Source organism: Marmota flaviventris, chromosome 1 (assembly GCF_047511675.1).
Source record: "Marmota flaviventris isolate mMarFla1 chromosome 1, mMarFla1.hap1, whole genome shotgun sequence".
In the NCBI taxonomy this organism is placed as follows: Eukaryota; Metazoa; Chordata; class Mammalia; order Rodentia; family Sciuridae; genus Marmota; species Marmota flaviventris.
The window spans coordinates 59,728,788-59,749,889 of record NC_092498.1 but is presented as its reverse complement, the minus strand read 5'-3'; the positions used below and the strand labels follow the sequence as shown (position 1 = coordinate 59,749,889).

General features: G+C 36.0%; 2 protein-coding genes across 4 annotated transcripts in view; one reads left to right on the top strand and one right to left on the bottom strand.

Annotated features, from left to right (window-relative positions):
- The window catches only part of Fam185a (family with sequence similarity 185 member A), a 54,898-nt gene extending 35,203 nt beyond the window's left edge, over positions 1-19,695 (top strand). For 2 of the 3 annotated variants that reach the window (XM_071613419.1, XM_027926446.2), the window contains 3 exons: positions 1,498-1,593; positions 5,547-5,681; positions 15,155-16,613. In XM_071613419.1, the coding sequence (XP_071469520.1) occupies positions 1,498-1,593; positions 5,547-5,681; positions 15,155-15,267 (344 nt within the window). In that variant the 3' untranslated portion in view covers positions 15,268-16,613. Of the gene's footprint in view, positions 1-1,497; positions 1,594-5,546; positions 5,682-15,154; positions 16,614-18,798 lie in introns of those variants that run through there. The other variant, XM_071613417.1, reaches the window with a different exon arrangement.
- Positions 19,696-20,066: 371 nt separating this feature from the next.
- Positions 20,067-21,102, bottom strand: part of Fbxl13 (F-box and leucine rich repeat protein 13) — a 205,898-nt gene continuing 204,862 nt past the window's right edge. Inside the window, exon 21 of the mRNA XM_027926292.2 lies at positions 20,067-20,253. Within this exon, the coding sequence (XP_027782093.1) occupies positions 20,067-20,253 (187 nt within the window). The remainder of the gene's footprint in view (positions 20,254-21,102) is intronic.

The following is a 21,102-nucleotide window of genomic DNA, read 5'->3' as shown; positions in this document are numbered from 1 at the left end:
ATTGAAAATGGAGTCATTGACAACACAGAGAAATTTGAGTATGGAGATTCCTTAGAAAACTCAGAATGGAACCATCATTTGACCCAGCTATCCCACTCCTCTATCTATTCGCAAAGTACTTAAAATTGGCATACTATAGTGATGCACCCACATCAATATTTATAGCAGCTCAATTCACAATAGCTAAACTATGGAAGCAACCTAGATGCCCTTCAATAAATGAATGGATAAAGAAACTATAGTATATATACACAATGGAATATTACTCAGCATTAAAAGAGAATAAAATTATGGCATTTGCAAGTAATTGAATGGACTTGGAGATGCTTCATGCTAAGCAAAGTAAGCCAATCCCAAAAAAACAAAGGCCGAATGTTTTCTCTGATAAGTGGATGCTGATCCATCATGGGGGAGGAGGGCATGGGAAGGATGGAGGAACTCTGGATTGGGCAAAGGGGAGGGTGGAGTGGAGAGGGGGCATGGGGCAGGAAAGATGGTGGAATGAGACGGACATCATTACCCTAGGTACATGTATGATTGCACAAATGGTGTGACTCTATCGTGTACAACCAGAGAAATGAAAATTTGTACCCCATTTGTGTACAATGAATCGAAATGCATTCTGCTGTCATGTAAAACTAATTAGAACAATTTTTTTAAAAAAGGATTATCAGAACTAGCTTATTTATTATTTTCTTACCTTGACTTAAAGATATATATTCAATTCCAGAAACTTGGAAAGAAATATTAGATAAAAATAAGCTTTACTCTTTAGTGATCACGCTAAGAAATGTAGTAAACCTTATGTGTCATAAGATTTTTTTTTTCTCAGTACTAGACATTGAACTCAAGTACTCAACCACTGAGCCACATCCCGAGCCATATTTTGTATTTTATTTAGAGATAGGGTCTCACTGAGTTGCTTAGGGCCTTACTCAAGTTGTTGAGGCTGTCTTTGAACTTGCAATCCTCCTGCCTCAAACCTTCCATGCCAGGCATGTCATAAGTTTTTGCTATTAGGAGCACTTTTTAGTACCACAGATTTGATAAAAGGGAATTGTGAGACATTTTGATTTTCATTTACTTTATTACTGCTTACATGTGACTATATATGAGGTAGAATTCTTGGCAAATTCTGCAAGTTTACTAAATATATCAATATGATAATAAATGAAATAGACTAATGATGTTTAAAGATCTTGGCTGTCAAGGATCCATTGTTTACATACTGTTCTTCCTCTGATGAAGTTATAGAGTAAATGTCTAGAGATAAGTTATTGAGGTTACTATAGATATATTTTGTTATTGTCTGGATATAGACTTCTGGATTTTTGATACTATTTACATTTTTATGAAAATGATGGCATTGTTATGAGGAAAATATAAAACCTTATAAGATTCTTAACTTCTATTCTAACATCAAAGCAGTCTTTTATTTCAAGTTTATACCATTCACTCGTATAACAATAATTACACTTACAGTGTTTTCTTCCTCAGACTCATCCTCAGGATGTCTAAGAGCCTCAACTCATCAGGGTGCCATCGATGTCTATGTCAGCCAGCTGGGGAAGGTGGAATTGAAATCTCACAAAGGTTAGCCAACTGGATCATTTATATTGATATGTGGTATAAATTTAGATTTTATGGAACACTGAGGAAACTGATGGTCATATTACCTATATTGGCAGAGTGACTTCAGGAAACTTTCTTCTGATAGCATCTTAAATGCCTGTCTTCTAGCTCTCAAAACCAATAATCTTTATAAATCCGGGGGCAGACGACCATGAAGATTGTCTTTCCTACTTGTAGGACAAAATATGTAATATTTTGACTGTCTATTGTAGAATTTTTAGTGTTATTATGTGGGTCTTTCCATTTTTTTTGTGGGGGAAGATACTGGGGCCCTATTTTGTATTTTATTTAGAGACAGGGTCTCACTGAGCTGCTCAGTGCCTTGCTTTTTTGCTGAGGCTGGCTTTGAACTCATGATCCTCCTGCCTCAGCCTCGAGATGTTGGGATTACAGATGTGCGCCACTGTGCCCCACTTTCTGTTTAGTTTTATGTCTAAAATAGAATATTCTTTGGAGGGAAAATGCTCTCATATATTGAAAGCTTTCCTACCAGCCTGTAAGAGGACTTACTCAGGCTATCACTATAGAGTAACAGTTTGCAAAGTGTGACCCTGAAATAAATCTTACCAGGAAGATCCTGTAAAGCCATTAAATGAGTTTCTTCAAGTATCAAGATATATGATGTTCCTCTCTACATAATTTAATTTCTTATACTTATAAGTCACTTATTTTAAGAGATCAAGTTTTTCATTAAAATGGTATACTTTTTATTCATATGAAAGCTAATTATCAGTTTATGTGTGTCTGTGTGCACATGCATACACATATGCACAGTGACAAGTGACTTGTGTGGACATGGTGACAAGTGGCTCGGCAACAGAGGCCAAAGTGGCCTTGGTACAGAAAAAGTTAAGAGCTATATTAAAAAATTAAAGTCTAGAAGCTCTTGTATATTGATCTGAACAGGACTAACGGTATAACAAGAAAAGTATTTCTCTAGAGACTGTTTTCTTGCTATTAGTAATTTCTCTGCCAGGTTCGTTCAAGTTTTCATTCAACTAGGCTTTCTTGTCAGAGTATCAGAGTAGAGCTACCAAACACAGAAGTTCAAAACTGAAGTTATTTCTGACACAGAGGTGTGATTTCTCACACCATAATATACTATTTTAAAGAAATATATAATTTTTTAAAAATAGTATATTATCATGTCCTCACTAAACTATGAAAAGCTTCAATAATACTATTGGAGTAAATTATAGATACCTCATTAGTAATATAATTTTACTCTCTTATGAAGACCCAAAGGGGGACAAATCATACCATTAATGTAACTAGTAACATAGTAAAAAACAATACGTGTAATAAGAATTGTAATGTATTCCGCTATTGTGTATTTTAAAAAATAAAATCAATAAAAAAACAAACAAATAAAGTTTTAAATAATCTGTTTGTATGTGAAGGTTATTTCTTCTTTTGTGTGGTGGTCAAAAAAGGGAAACAAAACAAAAACTTTGGAATTTTTGGAGATTATTAATCTTCATCTATTTAAAATACTTCTTAGTATTATTTAGAATGTCATTCCAGCAACCTATTGAAATAGCATATGATGTTGCAAAATTTGATTTGGATTACAATTTTGTGTTTTCTCCTTCTGGGACCACATTACTGGAAGAAACTTAAAGAAAGATAAATGGAAACAAAGATTTATATCTTCTGATTTCTTAATTTTCATTATACTTGGGAATAGTAACTTTTTAGAGTAATGGAAAGTTTGTCAGGATCTGTTGATTAATGGTTAGTAAAGACATCTGGAATCCATTCCAAGCTCTGCCACTGACTTGCTGAAGGGTTCAGAGCCAGCCATATGAATCTCTTAGGTCTTCATCATTTTGCCATATGAGAAGTAAAAATGTTACAAATGCTTGTTTTCTCTCTCCTTGTGAAAGTGAATATGGTGAAATTTATTCAGAAAGGCAGTTTGAGTTTGGGCTTGGGAGTCAGCCCTACATCTGAGGACTGATTTTTCTGCCAAACATGTTGTCCTTAGGAAAATCACTCATTTTTATGTAGTATTCCTTCAGTAAGTGGCATTTATTAGTATGAGTTTGCTTTTGAATTTTTAAGAGGATAGTATTGATGTCAGTAACCATGCAGAAGTTTGCAAGGTAAAAAGAGGTTGATTCCTAACAAGAGCTCTCCTTTCTGAAAAAGATAGTGTTAAAGATGGGAACACTGGAACACATTCAAGGCCTTAGAAGCCATTCACAAACAGAGGCAGTTTTGGTAGTGGCGGGTTTTGTTTTCAAAGATGTGAAGGGAGATAGGGATAGAACAGTTTGCTTAAACATTTGATAGACTTAAGATCATGTTCGTGTAAAAACAGAAAAGAGTGTTCTTATGTTCTTAAAATTTTTGTATTTGATATATTTAGAGGCATAAAATCCTAGAAAAAAAGTATTTAAATTCATGATTTTCTACTTCTAAAAATAGGTTTGGGGAAAAAAAATAGGTTTGAGGGCCTGGCACCGTGGTACATTCCTGTAATGCCAGCAACTGAGGAGGCTGAGGCAGGAGGGTCTCAAGTTCAAAGCCAGCCTCAGCAACTTAGAGAGAGGTCCTAAGCAATTCAAATAAAATAATAATAAAAAGGGCTGGGGATGTTGCTCAGTGGTTTAAGCACCTTGGGTTCAATCCACATCCCTTCCCCCAAAATAGGTTTGATAGGAAAACATATCATCTTCTATTCATCCTCAAATTTTCCAGGTTTGTTTTTGTTTTGTTTCTTAAGTCGTCAAATTTGTTGTCATGAGAAATCTCCTGTCAGTGTTTATATTTGAACCCCAGAAAGCAACTTATTTTTTAATAAACTAGATATAGTGATATGTTTAGTTCCTTAGTTTTTCTGAGGAATAAATATGAGAGTTTATCAGCCAAACTTCCAGCTCTAGTTAGGAAGACTAAGGAGATACCAGTTACTTTAGGCAATGCAAGCAGATGTTAAGCAGACTAGAAGGAAAACTCAGACCCATAAATAAATACATGCTAAAAGGTGTCTTTTCAGCATTCACAGTGTATATCATCTGACAGTTCACAGAGATGGGGTTAATGCTTTATGGTAGAGGACTCTTTATTTGATGAGAAACAAGAGAAAGAAACTTATGATACAGGAGTGTACTGGTAAATTTGTACTGCAACCTACATAATTGTTTTGAAAAATGACTCCATAGCTCTAACAGAGTTTTTTTTTTTATTTTTTTTTTTAATTTTTACTCCTTAAAGAGTTTGAATTATCAGATTGTACTGAATATAGAGTATCAGGCCTCAGATACTCAAAAGTCTGTGATCCACTAAAATAAATAAATAAATAATAATAATAATCCCTTTTCCTTTTGTTGTTATTTTCCCTTCACACAGTAGGCACAGTGTTAGTTTCTGGTTGTGGTCTTGTAATACGATAAAGTTGCAGTGTGTAAAATATCAGTGGTTGAAAGATGGGCTTTGTAGTCATTTAACTGGATATGTGTTCCAACAGTAGAACATGAGACCTTGAGCAAGTCCTCATCTGTAAAATTGTGAGTATAATAGTACCTCATAAATTTCATGTGGATAGTAAGTGGCTGGCTCTTAGTAAATGCTTAACTAATAGTAAATCCTATCTATAAGCTACATGTGTAGCAATCCACTCACTTTTCTAATATCAGATGAATTGGGTAGGGCTATTGGCAAAAAAAGAACCAATAGTTTATAATGTTCCTAATGCCTCATACTCTTGACAGAGTTACTATGAATGCCTTGAGAGTAAGGGAACTTTGATCTCTTGGGAGTAAAGACAAGGCACTGCTATTTGAATAAATGTGCTGAGGAGTAAAAACATAGTATAAGGAGCAATCCTAACCTTGTTCAATCTAATTTATAATGGATTCTGGTACTTAGATTGCTTTGGACTAATAAGCTCTCCTTTAAATTTATCACAGGTTCTGTTATTGTGAAGGTACCATCTTCTCTTCAAGCTCATTTACAATTATCAGGGAAAGAAATTGATGTGAGCCCAGAAATCTGTGTTCAGGAAATGGCTGAAGCTCATAAGGATGATGGTGTAATAATTACTGGTAAGGAGGATGCATTTTACCATGTGTGAATACTCATTTTCTATACATAAGTAGAAATGTGGTATAGTTAGCCACAATTTTATTCTTTTCCATTGTCACATTCTAATGTTGAACACCTTTTTCTTTCTGTTGCTTATCAGTAACATGATGAAGACATTTTGTTGAAAAGAACTCATTAAATCATTTAGGAACACTCATTAGTCCTGTCCTTGGATAAAATGGATTTAAATTTTTTTATGGAACAGCTGTTTTCTAATTCTTAAACTTGAAAATCAATTAAAAACATATATTATAATGTAAGACTTAAAGCTAACTTTGCTTGATTCAAGAAAAATAATTTGGTTTCTTATGCATATTATAAATTTCCTCTTTTAATATAGCAAATTATTAATCCTATAAATGTAAATAATTTTGTATATTTTTCATTATAGTTAGCTGCACTGATGGCCAATGCAATTTTTAAAATGTTTGTTGTATAAATGGATACAAAAATTCATGATGGTGAAATTTTATTTTAAATTCTATCAGAATGGCATCAAAAAGGATTTGAAATTTAACTGTGTGCATGGGCATACCCTATGTGCTTAAGCATGAGGGACTAACTAGAAAAACGAATGTTTGTATATGTGCTGAGGTGGGTACGGTCTTCATAAGATCAAGTTTCAGTTTTAAATGTTCATTTTATATGTCATGAAAGTTAAGAAGTAGTTTTGTTAAAATAATAAAATATTAAGAAAAGCATAAAGGGATAAAAATAATACCTGTATATATTTTTAGATCTGACTCAATGACTAATGAACAGGCTCTTAGTTACATAATGAAAATTTGATGAGAATCTGAATGTATCAAACAGTAATTCAGGAGAAAGAATACAGTTGGCCTGGTCTTTTCAGAGCTATCTTATACTCAGTAAACAGACTTTCAACAAATTTGGTTGAAGGACAAGGTTAATGAATGCAATGAGAAGATACATACTTACTTCAATGGTTATTATGAAACTGCTTGGCTTATTTAGATGTTTGTATGTGTTATTTGTTATGTCTTACACTCTGATCTCTATTTACATCAGGAAGAACCAAATTGCAGAAGAAATTTTATTTCCTGCTCATGGTGTAAAAATCTAGATACTGACCTACAGAGTCTACTATGGGATTGGGCACCAGATAGATCTGTGTGTTGTCTCTGATACTAGATAAATCCATTAGAGTGACAATGTACAGAGACCCCAGGTAAAGACAGCAGCATTCTGTCTTTCAGCGAGCCGTATAAATTAGTGACTGGATTTAAAACAAACTCTCCTAGTTTGATTCTTAAAGGTCACAGGCCTTTTTTATCAAGTAGATGAAATACTTTTAAGAGACTTTGAAAGTGAAATACTTAAAAGAGACATTGGGTTTCTTCTTCTTCTTCTTCTTCTTCTTTTTTTTTTTTTTTAGGGTTTGTATGTGAGAGAGTGTGTGGGTGTATAGATTTCCATTCTGAAACCTAATTTTAGAAATGGGCAGCTTCAGTGTACATTGTTACTATAAGCCCCTGAGCTCAGCTCATCTAGGCCTTCCTCATAGATCCTACAAGGCAGAGAAACAGAAATATTACCCTTCTTGCTAAGAAGTCTGGACTTAATCTGTAGCATAAGTATGATTTCTGCAAGAAGCCATGCCAGTAAAATTTAGTCCCTCAGGCTCAAGCTCCCCAAAGGGTTTTGATATATCAACCCTATAATTGTTTTTGATTTCCTGCTTCATGGTTTGCCTTGCCATTGCTGTCACTGATACAAACTCTCAGTTGTATGATTCTTACTGTGATTTACAAGTATTGTGTGTTATTCTGAGATCAAAAGAAAGCCCAAGACTATGGGTTATGTACAGTATGTGTTCTCTGTGGAGCATTCTCTTTACAGAGCTTGGATTCTAAGTTTTATGTTCTACTCGTAAGTGGTAAATTCAACAGGTTGTGAATGACTGAGGTAACACATTTCTAATAAGAAGTTGACTTCTCTTCTGGGTTTTAGACTTGGTACATCAACTTAGATATGAAACCTGTGATTTATCAAGCCATTCTCCAAGCTCAGAAATGCATGTGGTACCAAGTCCTTTTGTTTTAAAACTTCAAAATTTGGATATTTAAAAAGTATTAGAGATTAGGTGTATTGCATAGGATTGGTGTTTGTCACCATATAGTAGGGAAGTTGGCACTACTGGATTCATTTCATTTTAGTCAAATGGAAATGTAAAGCATATAAAAGATAACATTCATTTGAAATAAAAATAAACTACAACCAAAGATATGAAAAATTGTGTTCTCTCTATATAATAAGAATTGTAATGCATTCTGCTGTCATATATAAATAAAAAAATTTACATAAAAATAAACACCAAGTTAGATGAGTTCTCAATTTATCTTTAGGCCAGAGGGTTATATGCATAATAGTATTATAATTTACAATGGAAAACTGGTTCATCGGTTGGGAAAGAGGTTGAAATGAGACATGGCCCATTGGATGCTACTTTGTGTGTATGGGTGTGTGTTCTGATTAGTTATACTGATGCTACTTTTAAAATCTAGGGACCATGTCTTCTCTTCCAATGGGAGGAAATGCAATCTTTTGATAGAAATTTTAGAAATAACTTTTTTTTTAAAGAACACACTGAAGTTGTGGTTTTCTCCAAGCTTATCATACATTTGTCAGTTATATGTGCATTAGGACCACACAGAAGAAATTCACTAACATAATTAAGAATGCTGTTAGGTTGATGTCTGTCTGCTAAAGAATACTCTGACATGGAGTTACTGTGGGATCTGTCTTCTGATCATTTATGCTTTTATTATGCTGTTTTTGTTTTCCAACCCTTTTGTTAGGTGTAAGATCCTGGGAGTATCATGTGTAATCAGACATTAACTTTGTTAATGTTAAAAAAAAAATCAGGTTTTGTTTCCATTCATCTGCAGATTTTATCTGAAAAGGCCAGATGGTAAATGTGTTAGACTTGGCAGGTCACACGTGCTCTCTGTTGTACATTCTTTTTTTGTTTTTTTAACAGCCCTTCAAAAATGTAAAAGCCATTCTTAGCTTTCAGGCCATATAAATTCAGTCCTGTGGCCAGATTTGGTCTATGGACTATAGTGTGCTAACCCCTAGACATCAAAGTGTCCACCTCAGTCTTAGAGCACTACAACGAATTTTTTGTGATGACTGTAGGTTTTTTTTTTTAATTATGTGTTTTTGTATTTATTTTTGTCATTCAAGAAATATTGAACCATAGCCAAATCCTTATCCTGAGTGAACTCTTCCCACTCTTGAAGATTCATGCACATAAAACTTCTATGTACATAAACATAATTTATGGGTCAAAAACTTTGATCATGGAAGATTTAAGAAACAAGGCAACCCTAGGAGATACGTAATGGCAAATAAATAAACAAAAGATGTTCAACATCTCTAGTCATTAGGGAAATGCATATTAAAACTGGAATGAAATGCCATTACATATTTGCTGGAATGGCTAAATACAAAATACTCATTTATACACAATGGAGTATTACTCTGCATTAAAAAATGACAAAATCATAGAATTTGCAGGGAAATGGATGGCATTAGAGCAGATTATGCTAAGTGAAGCTAGCCAATCCCTAAAAAACAAATGCCAAATGTCTTCTTTGATATAAGGAGAGTAACTAAGATCAGAGTAGGGACGAAGAGCAGGAGAAGAAGATTAACATTTAACAGGGATGAGAGGTGGGAGGGAAAGGGAGAGAGAAGGGAAACTGCATGGAAATGGAAGGAGACCCTCAGGGTTATACAGTGGAGGGGGTAGAGAGAGAGGAGGGGAGGGGAGGGGAGAGGTGGGGAGGGGAGGGGAGAGGTGGGGAGGGGGGAGGGTGGAGGATGGGAAAGGCAGCGGAGCACAACAGACACTAGTATGGCAATATGTAAATCAATGGATGTGTAACTGATGTGATTCTGCAATCTGTGTATGGGGGGAAGGTGAGAGTTCATAACCCACTTGAATCAAAGTGTGGAATATGATATGTCAAGAAATTTGTAATGTTTTGAACAACCAACAATAAAAAATTAAAAAAAAAAATACTGATAATACCAAGCACTAGGAAAGATGCAGAGAAATTGGATCTTTCCTTACATTGCCGATAGAAATGTAAAATGATACATTTACTCTAGAATTGAGAGTGTCAGTATCTTCAAAAACTGAGTATGACCCAGCAATTATATTCCTGGATATTTTTCCTGGAGAAATGGAACTTAAGTTCCCAATTTTATTTGTAATAGCCCCAAACTGAAAATAACACAAATACCCTTTTATAGGTGAATGGATATACAAAATGGTATGTCCATGTAAAGTAATATAACTTGTCAGGAAAAAGGACCAATCAATCTATTGGATACACAATTTGAATGGAACAAGGTACTGTTTAGAGTGAAAAAAACCAATTTTAAAATGTTAAGATTATTCTATTGGTATAACATTCTGAAAAGACAAAATTTACAGACAAGTGGTTTCCAAAAGTTAGAGAAGGAGTGGGAAGGAGGGTGTGATTTTAAAGGGATATCTAAGGGAAGAATAGTTCTGTATTTTGACTATAATAAGCGCCATATGAGTCTGTATAGGTGATAAAATGTCATAAAAGAGCACAAAATCCTACCAAAAAATAATGCATGGAATAAGTGGTGAAATGTGAATAAGGTCTATAGTCTAATGAATTGTTCTTTGCCAGCCAATTTTCTGGTTTTGATAACGTACTATAATTATGTAAGATGTTACCATTGGGGGAACTGTGTGATAAATGTACAGGACCCTTCTGTACTATTTTTGTAATTTCTTGTCAGTTTGTGTAGGGGTAAGAAATGGAAGGAGAAAGATTGGAAGGAGTTGAAGGGGGAGGCAAAGAAAGAAAAACAATATAGTCCCTCAGTTAAGATGGAGTTAAAGGGACCAAGTTACCTTCCCACCTGAAGCTGTGATACACACACACACACACACACACACACACACATTAAACAGACAAAATATTTGAAGTTTTCAAGACACTGAACATCAAGCAGTAAAGAAAGTAGTCACTGGGAGATGGGAAACAAATAAAATGGGCCTTGATCATTGCCAAGGAAGTCATCAAGCTAAGTACAGAGAACTATTACGGGCAGACTACCTGAATTGATGAGATCCAATATGAGTCCACAGAGACCAAAACAACTAATTTTGCAGAACAAACTTCCAGAGGGAGTAGAGCCTAGTGCTCACACGCATCTAGAAATAATGCCCCTTCTACCCACTAGATCAGAAACAAAAATCATAACTCATAGGGCTTTGGGTAGTGGGCAACAAATAGTCCTAGATAGAACTCAACTCCAAAACTGCCAGACAAATGAGAAAAGCAAGAGATGAAAGACTTAAACTGTTTCCAAGTAACTTAACTTCAATCACAAGCAAAACTCAAGATTTATAAGAATACAAAGTATTTGGCACCTAACAAAGTAACATTTACAACATCTGAAATCCATTCAGAGGCTATCAGACATTCAAAGAGGAAAGAAAACATGAACCATAACAAAAAGAAGAACCAATGAAACCAACCCAGAAAGGACACAGATATTAGATTAGCAGAGAAGGAAAGTAAAACCATCATTATAATTGTTATTCCACATGTTCAAAAACTTAAGGCATATGAGATACAAAAAAGACCAAAGTTGAATTCTTAGAAATTAGAATTATAAGTCTGAGATGAAAAAGGAATAGATAGGATTAGATATCGCAGAAGGACAGATCTGAGGAAGGAGTCTATGAGATTGTTTCTCAGGCAGAGCTTATTAATTGTATTCTTGCTCAATGCCTAAAGTACTGTTAACTTTGTTACTGTTCCAGATATTGGAGAGAAAATATAATAGATGGGTACCATTAAAACTAGCTTATAAATATTTTCTTATCAGTAAAGACTTTTTGTCAAAATATCTTGGGTTGTACTTTTATTAAAAGAAAATTCTAGTTATTGTTGACAAAATATTCTGTTATGGAATTGTATTGTTAGGAGTTTATGAAATTTATGTGTTAAAAATAATAAAAGTTCAGAGTATTTATTTTCATATTGTTTCATACATGTATGATTTCTTTTCCTAGTGTACTGGTAAACCTCGTGAAGGCATAATTTGTCTTTTTATATTTTTTGAATCTCCCTAAATTACTTAGTATGGTGCTTGTGGTAGTGCATGGTCCATGGTATTTGTCATGTGAAAAAGACATGATGTGCTGAAGTTTTATCTGCTGCAAAAAAGGCAGAAGCAGAAGCAGAAGTGTCTCTTTGAACCAAATGTAAATAAACAAAGTCTGAAGTGAGAGTTGGTGGGAGGCAGGAAGAAGCTCATCTTTCTAAGAAGCTTTTTAATCCTATATTTTAAAAGAGTAATAATTCTGCAAATTATTCCCCAGAGCCCCGTGTTTGTCCATAGTTAGAGCTGATTAGATTAGGTGCCTTTTGGGTTAAAAGTAGAAAGAACTTGTAGATTCATATGTTAGAATAGATCGGGGGTAGGGGTTTAGAAAGCAAATGGCAGAGTTAAACATATGTCCTAAGCAACCTTTCCTCATTCTCAATAGAAGCCATACTATATAGGGATAGGGTAGTCATTTTTCCATTTCTAGGCCACAGAAAAAGTGCCTTATTTTCACTGGCAAAGGAACATTAAATAAGGTACAAGGTTTTGGAACCCCAAGTTCCAATATGTGTTGTAAGACTTTTATAGGAAGGATTTATACTTTACAAATTAGAATAGACTCACCATAGATTCAGGCCAAAGTACAAAGAGCTTTCAGTAAATTGCTTATTGGCAAGAAGGCTGTTTTCAGCAAACTAAATGGAATCTTGTAAACTGCCCTGTCTTTTGAATATTGTCACTAAGCTGAAATCACTCTTTGCTGTTAGGTGCTTAGCCTCTCCTGTTGCAGGAGGAAGTGGGTAGATGAGCTTCTCACTCCATAAGAAATGCACAACAACCCGGGAAGTGATGAGCTATATATTAAGACAAAGCTCCCAGATATTTAGGAAGTCCCTACTATTGCTGATGTTTTATTATTGGTGCTAAATGGTATTAAAGAACAAGCTAAGAATTTCCAGTTCTTTCCTTAACACTTATTTGAATTACCAGAAAAAGAAATTCTGTATTACAAACAATTTGGTGCAAGGTACCTTGAAATCCTGACCTACCAAGTGTAGCACAGGCACAGAAAAACAGATAAAGTTGATAGTACTGAACCCTATTAATGAAGAGCTGGAGGGAAAAGGGAAGCTTCTAACAGGGATTTACTAAATGGAGCACAGAGATATTTTATCAGTTCAGCAAAGCTAATGAGAAATGGGTAATGATCATATGGAAAATATAGCAAAAGAAGAAGAAGGGGATACTCAGCTGTGTCTGAGAAAGATGCAGTGAGCTCTAGGACTTGGACAGGGTGGTGGGTCAGAGCTAAAGGAAGAGAGGCAAGAATTCAAAGAAGAATATGAATCAGAAGAACCCTTAACACAAAGATCTCATGGTAGAAAGCATCTTTTCTTCAGCCAAGAATACCTTGTGGTACCAAAGGAAAAAACTATACTGAAGAAGAGAATTAGTCTCTGATTTGTTAACTTGCATTTAACTAGTGAACTCCCAACAGTGTATACACAACTCTTCAGTTCAATTTAGACTGGCTTCTTAAATCCTGAAACAGTGGAGCTCCAGAGGAGATATAAGACCTTAGTTACTTTAATTAACAGAGAAGACAAGAACTAGAGTGTAACAGTGGTACCTTCACCTTCTGAAAGTAGCCCTCATTGCTCTAAGGCTTATTTTTTTTTTTAATGTTTTTTCCTCTCTTCTCCCCTCTACCTCTCCCTAACAAGATTGGGGAGACAGTATTATCCTTTCTTCACCTAGTTAATTGCCCTTGAACACACCCACTACAGGAAGGAGATGCCTGCTGAGGATCTGGGAAATGAATATCTCCCAAATTAACAAATGAATTCTAACATTTCATGAGGGTCCCCAGAGGCCCCCTATCAGAACACACCTGGTATGTGACACCCACCCTGCCATCCCTTCTGATTGGGAGAGTCACAGACTTTGGTACAGGAGTCCTCTGTGTTTCTCCTTTGCTAGCAAAGCAATAAACTTTTTCCTTTTTCTCAAAACTGTATCCTCATTATTAAATTGGCATTGGGGACAGGGGCCGAGCTTTTGGTTACAGGATCAGAGATGGGTGAGCTCTGTGATTGCCATAGTTTGTCCATTGAGAGTTTCCAGGTTGCAGGCCAATGACAGATAATAGAGCCAGAGCCTTGCAGATACTCGGACTACAGGAGACTGAGTGGGTAGACTGGGCAGACCAGGGCTTCCCAGAGCTCAGGAGACAAAGTTTCAGACAAGAGGGAACAATAGCACAGGGGATTCTGTAGATGGTACTCATGAGCACCCAACAAAGTACTGACTACCATGCCTGTGAAGAAACTACTGGATACACAGTACAATACAGATGAGCCTCAACATAATACACTGAATGAAGACAGATTTTGAAAAGAGAGAGAGTACATACTATATGGTTCCAAGTTTAGAAAATTTTTGAAAATGCAATTCATAGTAACACAAAGCAGATCATTGATTGCTGGGAATAAGGAAAGAAGGGAGGGTGTGTTAGTGTATTGGCTTTCTTTTACTGCAAGAAATACTATGATAATCAACTTGAAAAGACATTTGTTTTGACTAAGTTTTAGAGGTTCCATTTCATGACCAATTGGCTCCATTGCTTTTGGGCTTGTGTTAAGGCAGCAGATCATGGTAGGGAGTGTGTGGTAGTGCAGAGCTACTGATATCATCACCAGGAATTGAACAAGAGACAGGATGAAGAAAGGCGGGGCTTCACTATCCTCTTCAAGGGTTTGTCCCCAGTAGCTAGAAGAACTCCCACTGGGCTCCACCTCTTAAAGGTTCTTCCACCTTCCAATAGTGCCATGCTGGGAACTAAGCCTTTAGTACATGTCTTTGGGGAACATTCCAGATCCAAACTATAGTAGAGGGTCATGACTGAAAGATTGCAAAGGGGTTAAGAAAACTTTTGGGAATGCTGGATGATATACCTTATCTTGAATGAGGAGACAGTTTCACAGATTTCTTACATATGTCAAAACTTATTACATTGTATACTTCAAATACATGTGGTTTATTTTGTCAACTATACTTCAATAAAACTCTTTTAAAACCTTCCTTTAAAAATGATACAAGTAAAAACAGAGCAGCTGCCTCTCAATTGTTCTAAGAAAATGAAAGGAGAGCAAGCCCACATAACCTCTTTGCGGCTCTTTCTCAACTCAAACTACTTGTTAAGATTTTTGGCATTCTAAAGTATTGGTTTTAGAGCTATATGGTAAGATTTGTGTGCTTATATATTATTCTTGCCCATTAAGATATAACTTTATGCAATTTTCTATTTCAGGACTCATGAATCAAGCAAGCAAACATGAAAAATGGATTAATGTTGCTGCCCCAAAAGGCACTGTAAGTTTTAGAAGTCAAAGCTGGTTTCAGTCCCTGAAACTGCAAGACTAAGAATGGCGTGATCTGTACTTGTGCCATTAAAATAATGATCAGCAAACTGTGACTACAAAAATGCAACTTCCACTGTTCGTATAAATGCTGAAAACAGTGGCATTAGGAATTAATAGTGGTAAATAGTTTGGGATTGGGGGACTTTTCAAAATACTTAGCCACCATATTCATTTTCTTTTGCTGTGTAACAAATAACAGTAGTCTCCCCTTATTCTCAAGGGATATGTTCCAAAACCCCACAAGCAGGTGCCATGGACAGTACCAAATTTTATGTATACCATGTTATTTCTTACAAATACATATGCAAATTTAATGCCTTTGTTATCTTAATTAAGCATTTGTGCATTATAGCTCTAACTTGAGCAGTTTGAGTTGCAACAGCAAAACTAGCTTCTTTTTCCTTCTTCACACTTTCACAGGTGAAACATTTATTCTGTTTTCTTAATATATTTTTAGTTGTAGGTGGACACAATACCTTTATTTTATTTTTATGTGGTGCTGAGAAGCAAACCCAGTGCCTCATGTGTGCCAGGCAAGCGCTCTACCGCTGAGCTACAACCCCAGGCTGAAACAATCAATCTTACCATAGATTTTACCAGACTTTTTTTTTTTTAACTTATAAATTATTTATTTCTGGAATTGTCATCAACCAGAGGTAACCGAAACCATGGAAAGCAAAACCTCAGATAAGGGGGAACCACTGTAGCACAAATTTAGCAGCTTAAATTAATACTCACTCATCAGATCACAGTTCTGTAGGTCAAGAGCCCAGATGGCTGACTACTCTGCTCAGGATATCAAAGGGCCAGAATCAAGGTGTTAGCAAGGCTGACTTCTTATATGGAGTCTCTGAGGAGAAATCTACTTCCAGATTCATTTAGATGATAGGTAAAATCCAGTTCATTATGAATATATGACTAAGATATCCATTTTCTTGCTGGCTGTCTGCTAGCAATCACTCTAAGCTTCTAGAGGCTACACTCAACCTGCTTGTGTGGCACTCATCATCTTCAAGCCAGCAGTGACACACTTGAGTCCTTCTCATGCTTGAGTGTCTGACTTATTTTTTAAAAGTTGAGAAATCTCGACTTTCAAAGATGAGTTCAGGCCCACCCAGAATAATTTGTATTTTATCATATGTCACATGATCATGGGAGTGAAATTTCAGCATAATCAAGAGTTTCCATTTCCACTCAAGGTGAAGAGATTATGCAAATGCATCAGTCATGCAGGGTATTTATCTTAGAATTCTTTGTACTATAGCTCTCATGTGACAGGTTTTCTACTGAATATCTCTTAAACATCATTGGAAATTTAAGTTGTAAATAAAATCTTATAATTGTGAAGCAGTTGCTATTGATTCTTAATATCTTTTGTGTAATGTAATATATAACTAGTTAGGAGAAAAAAAGTTATTTTATTGCCTGATGTATGAAGATAGATTTTCAATTTTATAATGGTGTACTTTATAAAGTTATTTTATGAAATTCATTTCTTTTCAACTTTATTCTTAGAACATTTAAATTATACAATACTGAATAGATCTGTTTATTGGATTATATTTTTATGACTAGGATAAATCAACTTTTAAATACTAAATTTTAATAACTATTTTTAAATTCTGCAATTTAGAATAATCTCCTTTTTGTTACTATTTCATTTCTTTAAAGTTCTGTTTTTAACTTCTTTGTTTTTTGGGGGGGGTACCAGGGATTGAACTCAGGCACTCAACCACTGAGCTTCATCCCCAGCCCTATTTTGTATTTTATTTAGAGATAGGGTCTCACTGAGTTGCTTAGTGCCTCACTATTGCTGAGGCTGGCTTTAAACTTGTGATCCTCCTATCTCAGCCTCCCGATCTGCTGGGATTATATGCATGCACCACCGTGCCCAGCTAACTTCTTATTTTTGAAATAAATTCAACTTTGTGGGATATCTTAATGTCTTCTTTTAGTTCAGTCTTCATGAAACCAGAATTTGTATAAGTTTGAAAGATATTCATATGCTGGTATATTTGAGGTGATTGTGTGTGTGTGTGTTAAACTGTCAGGAGAGGAAAATGTGAGGCAGTAAGGCAATTTTTATAAACTTTTTTCACCCTCATGGAATTATATAAACATTTTCATATCTAAAAATAAAGTTGATGAAATTAGCCAACAACAAGCAGAAGGTCATGACTATAATTCAGTCTACTATAGCTATTATTATTATGGCATTGTACATATGGTTCCCTTGCATGGCTCATTTTTTCTAACACCTACCCCTTTTCTTTCAATTCTGTACCTCTACATTTATCTCACCAGAATGAATGAATGGGTCTCTTGTTCTTGTTTCAAGGAAGGTATTACAGAGTTTGGGAGCAAGCTTTGCCTATAAAGTAACCTGCTGGGTTTCTAGAAAACATAACAGGATATATTTTTCCTTGGCCTGGTCTTACCCATGCAGGTACTCCTTTGGAAACCAACTGACTCTTCTACAGTTGTGTGCATGAGACATCTAGGGGTTAGACTTCTGAAGCTAATTTTTATGCAACTGCCAAAAATTTCCAAATTTAGTTTAAAATTTCACTCCTACCATAATCATCTTGGCTCAGGTCTTAAGATTTTCTACTTATTTGATTCCTTTGCTGTCCACTCCCAGGAACCTTTCCACTACTTATTTTAAAAAGCCAAGTAGAGGTGACACACACCCATAATCCCAGCCCTCAGGAGGCTTAGGCAGGAGCATCAAAAGTTCAAGGCCAGCCTCAGTAACTTAGTGAGACCCTGTCTCAAATTTAAAAATTAAGGACTAGGGATGTAGCACCCCTGGGTTAAATCCTGAGTACCAAAGTGTTAGAGTCTGTAAACAAGTCAGGATGGCGCCTGGCAAATGTTAGAGTCTGTAAACAAAATGTAAACATTTTGCCAGAGGGAGTGGTTTGTGAAGTAATGCCAGCGAGCGGTTAAGTGTGGAGAGTCCTTATTGGTTGACTGCTGTATCGAGTTTATGCTAATTAAGATAAGCTGTGTAAAATGTATAAATACCTCTGTTGTCCTATAATAAACGGCTCCCATTCCTGCTGTATCAATGTACACAAGTTGTTCGTCACCCCCCAGTTATTTTGCTGCAGCTGGACTGCGGCACCAAAGGAAAAAGGAATTTTTTAAAAATCAGGTAGAAAGAAAAGCCCTTTCAAAAATGAGGGAGAAGCCGGGTGTGGTAGCACAGGGGCTAAGGGGGCTGAGGCAGGAGGATCCCAAGTTCAAAGCCAGCCTCAGCAACTTAGAGAGGCCCTAAGAAACTCAGTGAGATCCTGTCTCTAAAATAAAATACAAAATAGAGCTGGGAATGTGGCTCAGTGTTTGAGTGCGCCTGAGTTCAATCCCTGGTACCAAAAAAAGGGCGGGGGGAGATTAGCTATTTTAGTCAGCTTTTTCTCAGCTGTGACCAAAGGACCTAAGAAGAACAGTTTTAGAGGGGGGAAAAGTTTATTTGGGGGTTCACAATTTCAGAGATCTCAGTCCATAGACCACTGGCTCCATTTCTCAGGGCTTAAGTGAAACAGAACATCACAGCAGAAGAATGTGGTAGAGGGAAGCAACTCAAGACATCACCACAGGAAGCAGGGAGAGAAAGAGCTTCGCTAAACAAGGACAAATGTTGACCCCAGAGGTATGCCCTAAATGACCTACCTCCTCCAGCCATACCCTACCTGCCTACAGTTACCACCCACTTAATTCCTATCAGAGGATGAACACACTGATTAGGTTAAGATGTTCTTAACCCAATCATTTTACCTCTAAGCCTTCCTGCATTGTCTCACACATGAGTTTTTTGGGAACACCTAATATCGAAACCATAATATTAGCTAACACAGAGTACCCTATAATAATGCTTGTACATCCCTTTTAAAACTTTCCAAAATAACTTTCATATCTTTAAGTTTTTATATTCATTTCAAACTTAAGGTAAACAAGAAGACAGGGAATAACCCCATTTAAGAGGGAAATTATTGAGGAAATAGGAAAGTTTAAAAAAAAACTGTCTAATATCACTGATGCAGCCTGTATGTAGCAGTCAGAACAGAGCTGTGCTTTCTCCTGGACTCTGTCAATATCAGTGTATGCAATTAACAGCCCATACCTCCTAGCAAAAATTGAGGGAACATCTTTTTTGACACAGTTTGGTTTTAAAATTCCTCCATAGTGCAAACTTGATTAAAAAGATGTTTCTGAGACATTATAGGAATTATAACTTTTCTGTTCATAGACAATTTTTGCTTCTATTTAATTTCCCCTATTAAAGTGTTTAAATGAATCCAGAGCTAATTTGTATTTAGTTCTGTTTTGTTGTAAAATACCTGGAAATCACACAAAAAAGAGCCCCTTTTCCTTTGAAAATGGATGTCTATCTTTTATAATAAAGCTTCACAGATCCTTAAAGTCATTGTCCTGGCTCAAATTTTTATTTTGACTTATATGGCCATCCTTGCTTATCTAGAGACAAATTTAAAAATTCTTTTCAAAAAATTTACATCTCTCAGGGTTGTTTCCTATAATAGAACCTTAAACTTGATAATGTCAAAATTATTGGTTTGATTAAATTAAATTTAGGGATCATGATTATTTAGACAGAAAAACCAATATATTTAGAAACATTTGTAGGTGGGATAAGAATCAGAAGATGACTTGCTGCTTGTTTACATTGTTACTGAGATCCAGCTAGAAAAGATACTTTCATCAAGTGAAGAAAGGTTGCTAGGTTCTAAATTTTGGGGTTTTGTTTTTTTTTTGGTTTTTCCTGCTTGAGGCTGAAGGTCATACTTCCTCTTCAGTACTACTGTACTCTGAGTCTTTCACTGTCACCTCTGGGACACCTTTAAATGGTTTTGTATATTGAACATTAAGAGGATTGCCACCACCGTCATAGCCAAACCAACTTGGAGGATCACTGCAGCTGTATTCCTGATGCTGGACTACAGATGACATTTTGTGAGCTGCCTCCCTGGAATAACAATGATTAGTGTTAGCAAGTTAATTCCTAGTATACCATTTTCAACTAGACCACATTTGGAATTAAGAGAACTTTGTCACAAGTTGAATTCACTTCAGAGCTCTCTTGCCTTTCTGGATAACTGGGCTGATAACCAGGATCCCAGAGCCTAAGCAGGTCTGGTTCAGCCTGTTCAGAGTACACAGTGAGTGGGTAAGAAGACCGCACGGCCATGGAATGGGAACACTAAGGTCACTCTATTTAGAGAACTGTTGAACAAGCCCTCTCCTGGTATATCCAGGGTTTCTAATAAGGGAGTAACCTAACCAGCCAACCTGTGAAGGCAGACCAGGCACCAGAGCAGAAGCTCTTAACCCAGAGTTCACAGATCCTTGTTGGATACCTGAATGAACTAACTTCAGGGAGGTCCATGAGGGTCTCTGAAAGTCCACGTAGTTTTGTTTCAAATACATATTTCCCTGAGAAGAAGGGCTGTGACTCAAAAGAGTCCACAGCCAAATAATTAAAAATAACTGTCTTTCTTGGGGAAGGAAGGAAGGAAGGGAGGGATGGAGGAGGAAAGCATCAGAAACAAAGGTATATCAAAGCCATTTTGAGGACAGAGGACTTTCCTAGGAAATTGGTTCAAATTACAAGGCCAGTACTAAAAAGGCAATGAATAATTGTCCACTTGTATTGGATTAGAAATGAGTAACTATGATGTTCACCCATTAAGGGCCTACTTTCCCCACTACTATTGCAGTCTGTTACATTGAATTATTAATTGCAAAAGTAACTGAGTCATTGATATGGAGCTGGTGTTACCACACCTTGGAGTTAAATTTGTACTAAATGTCCATA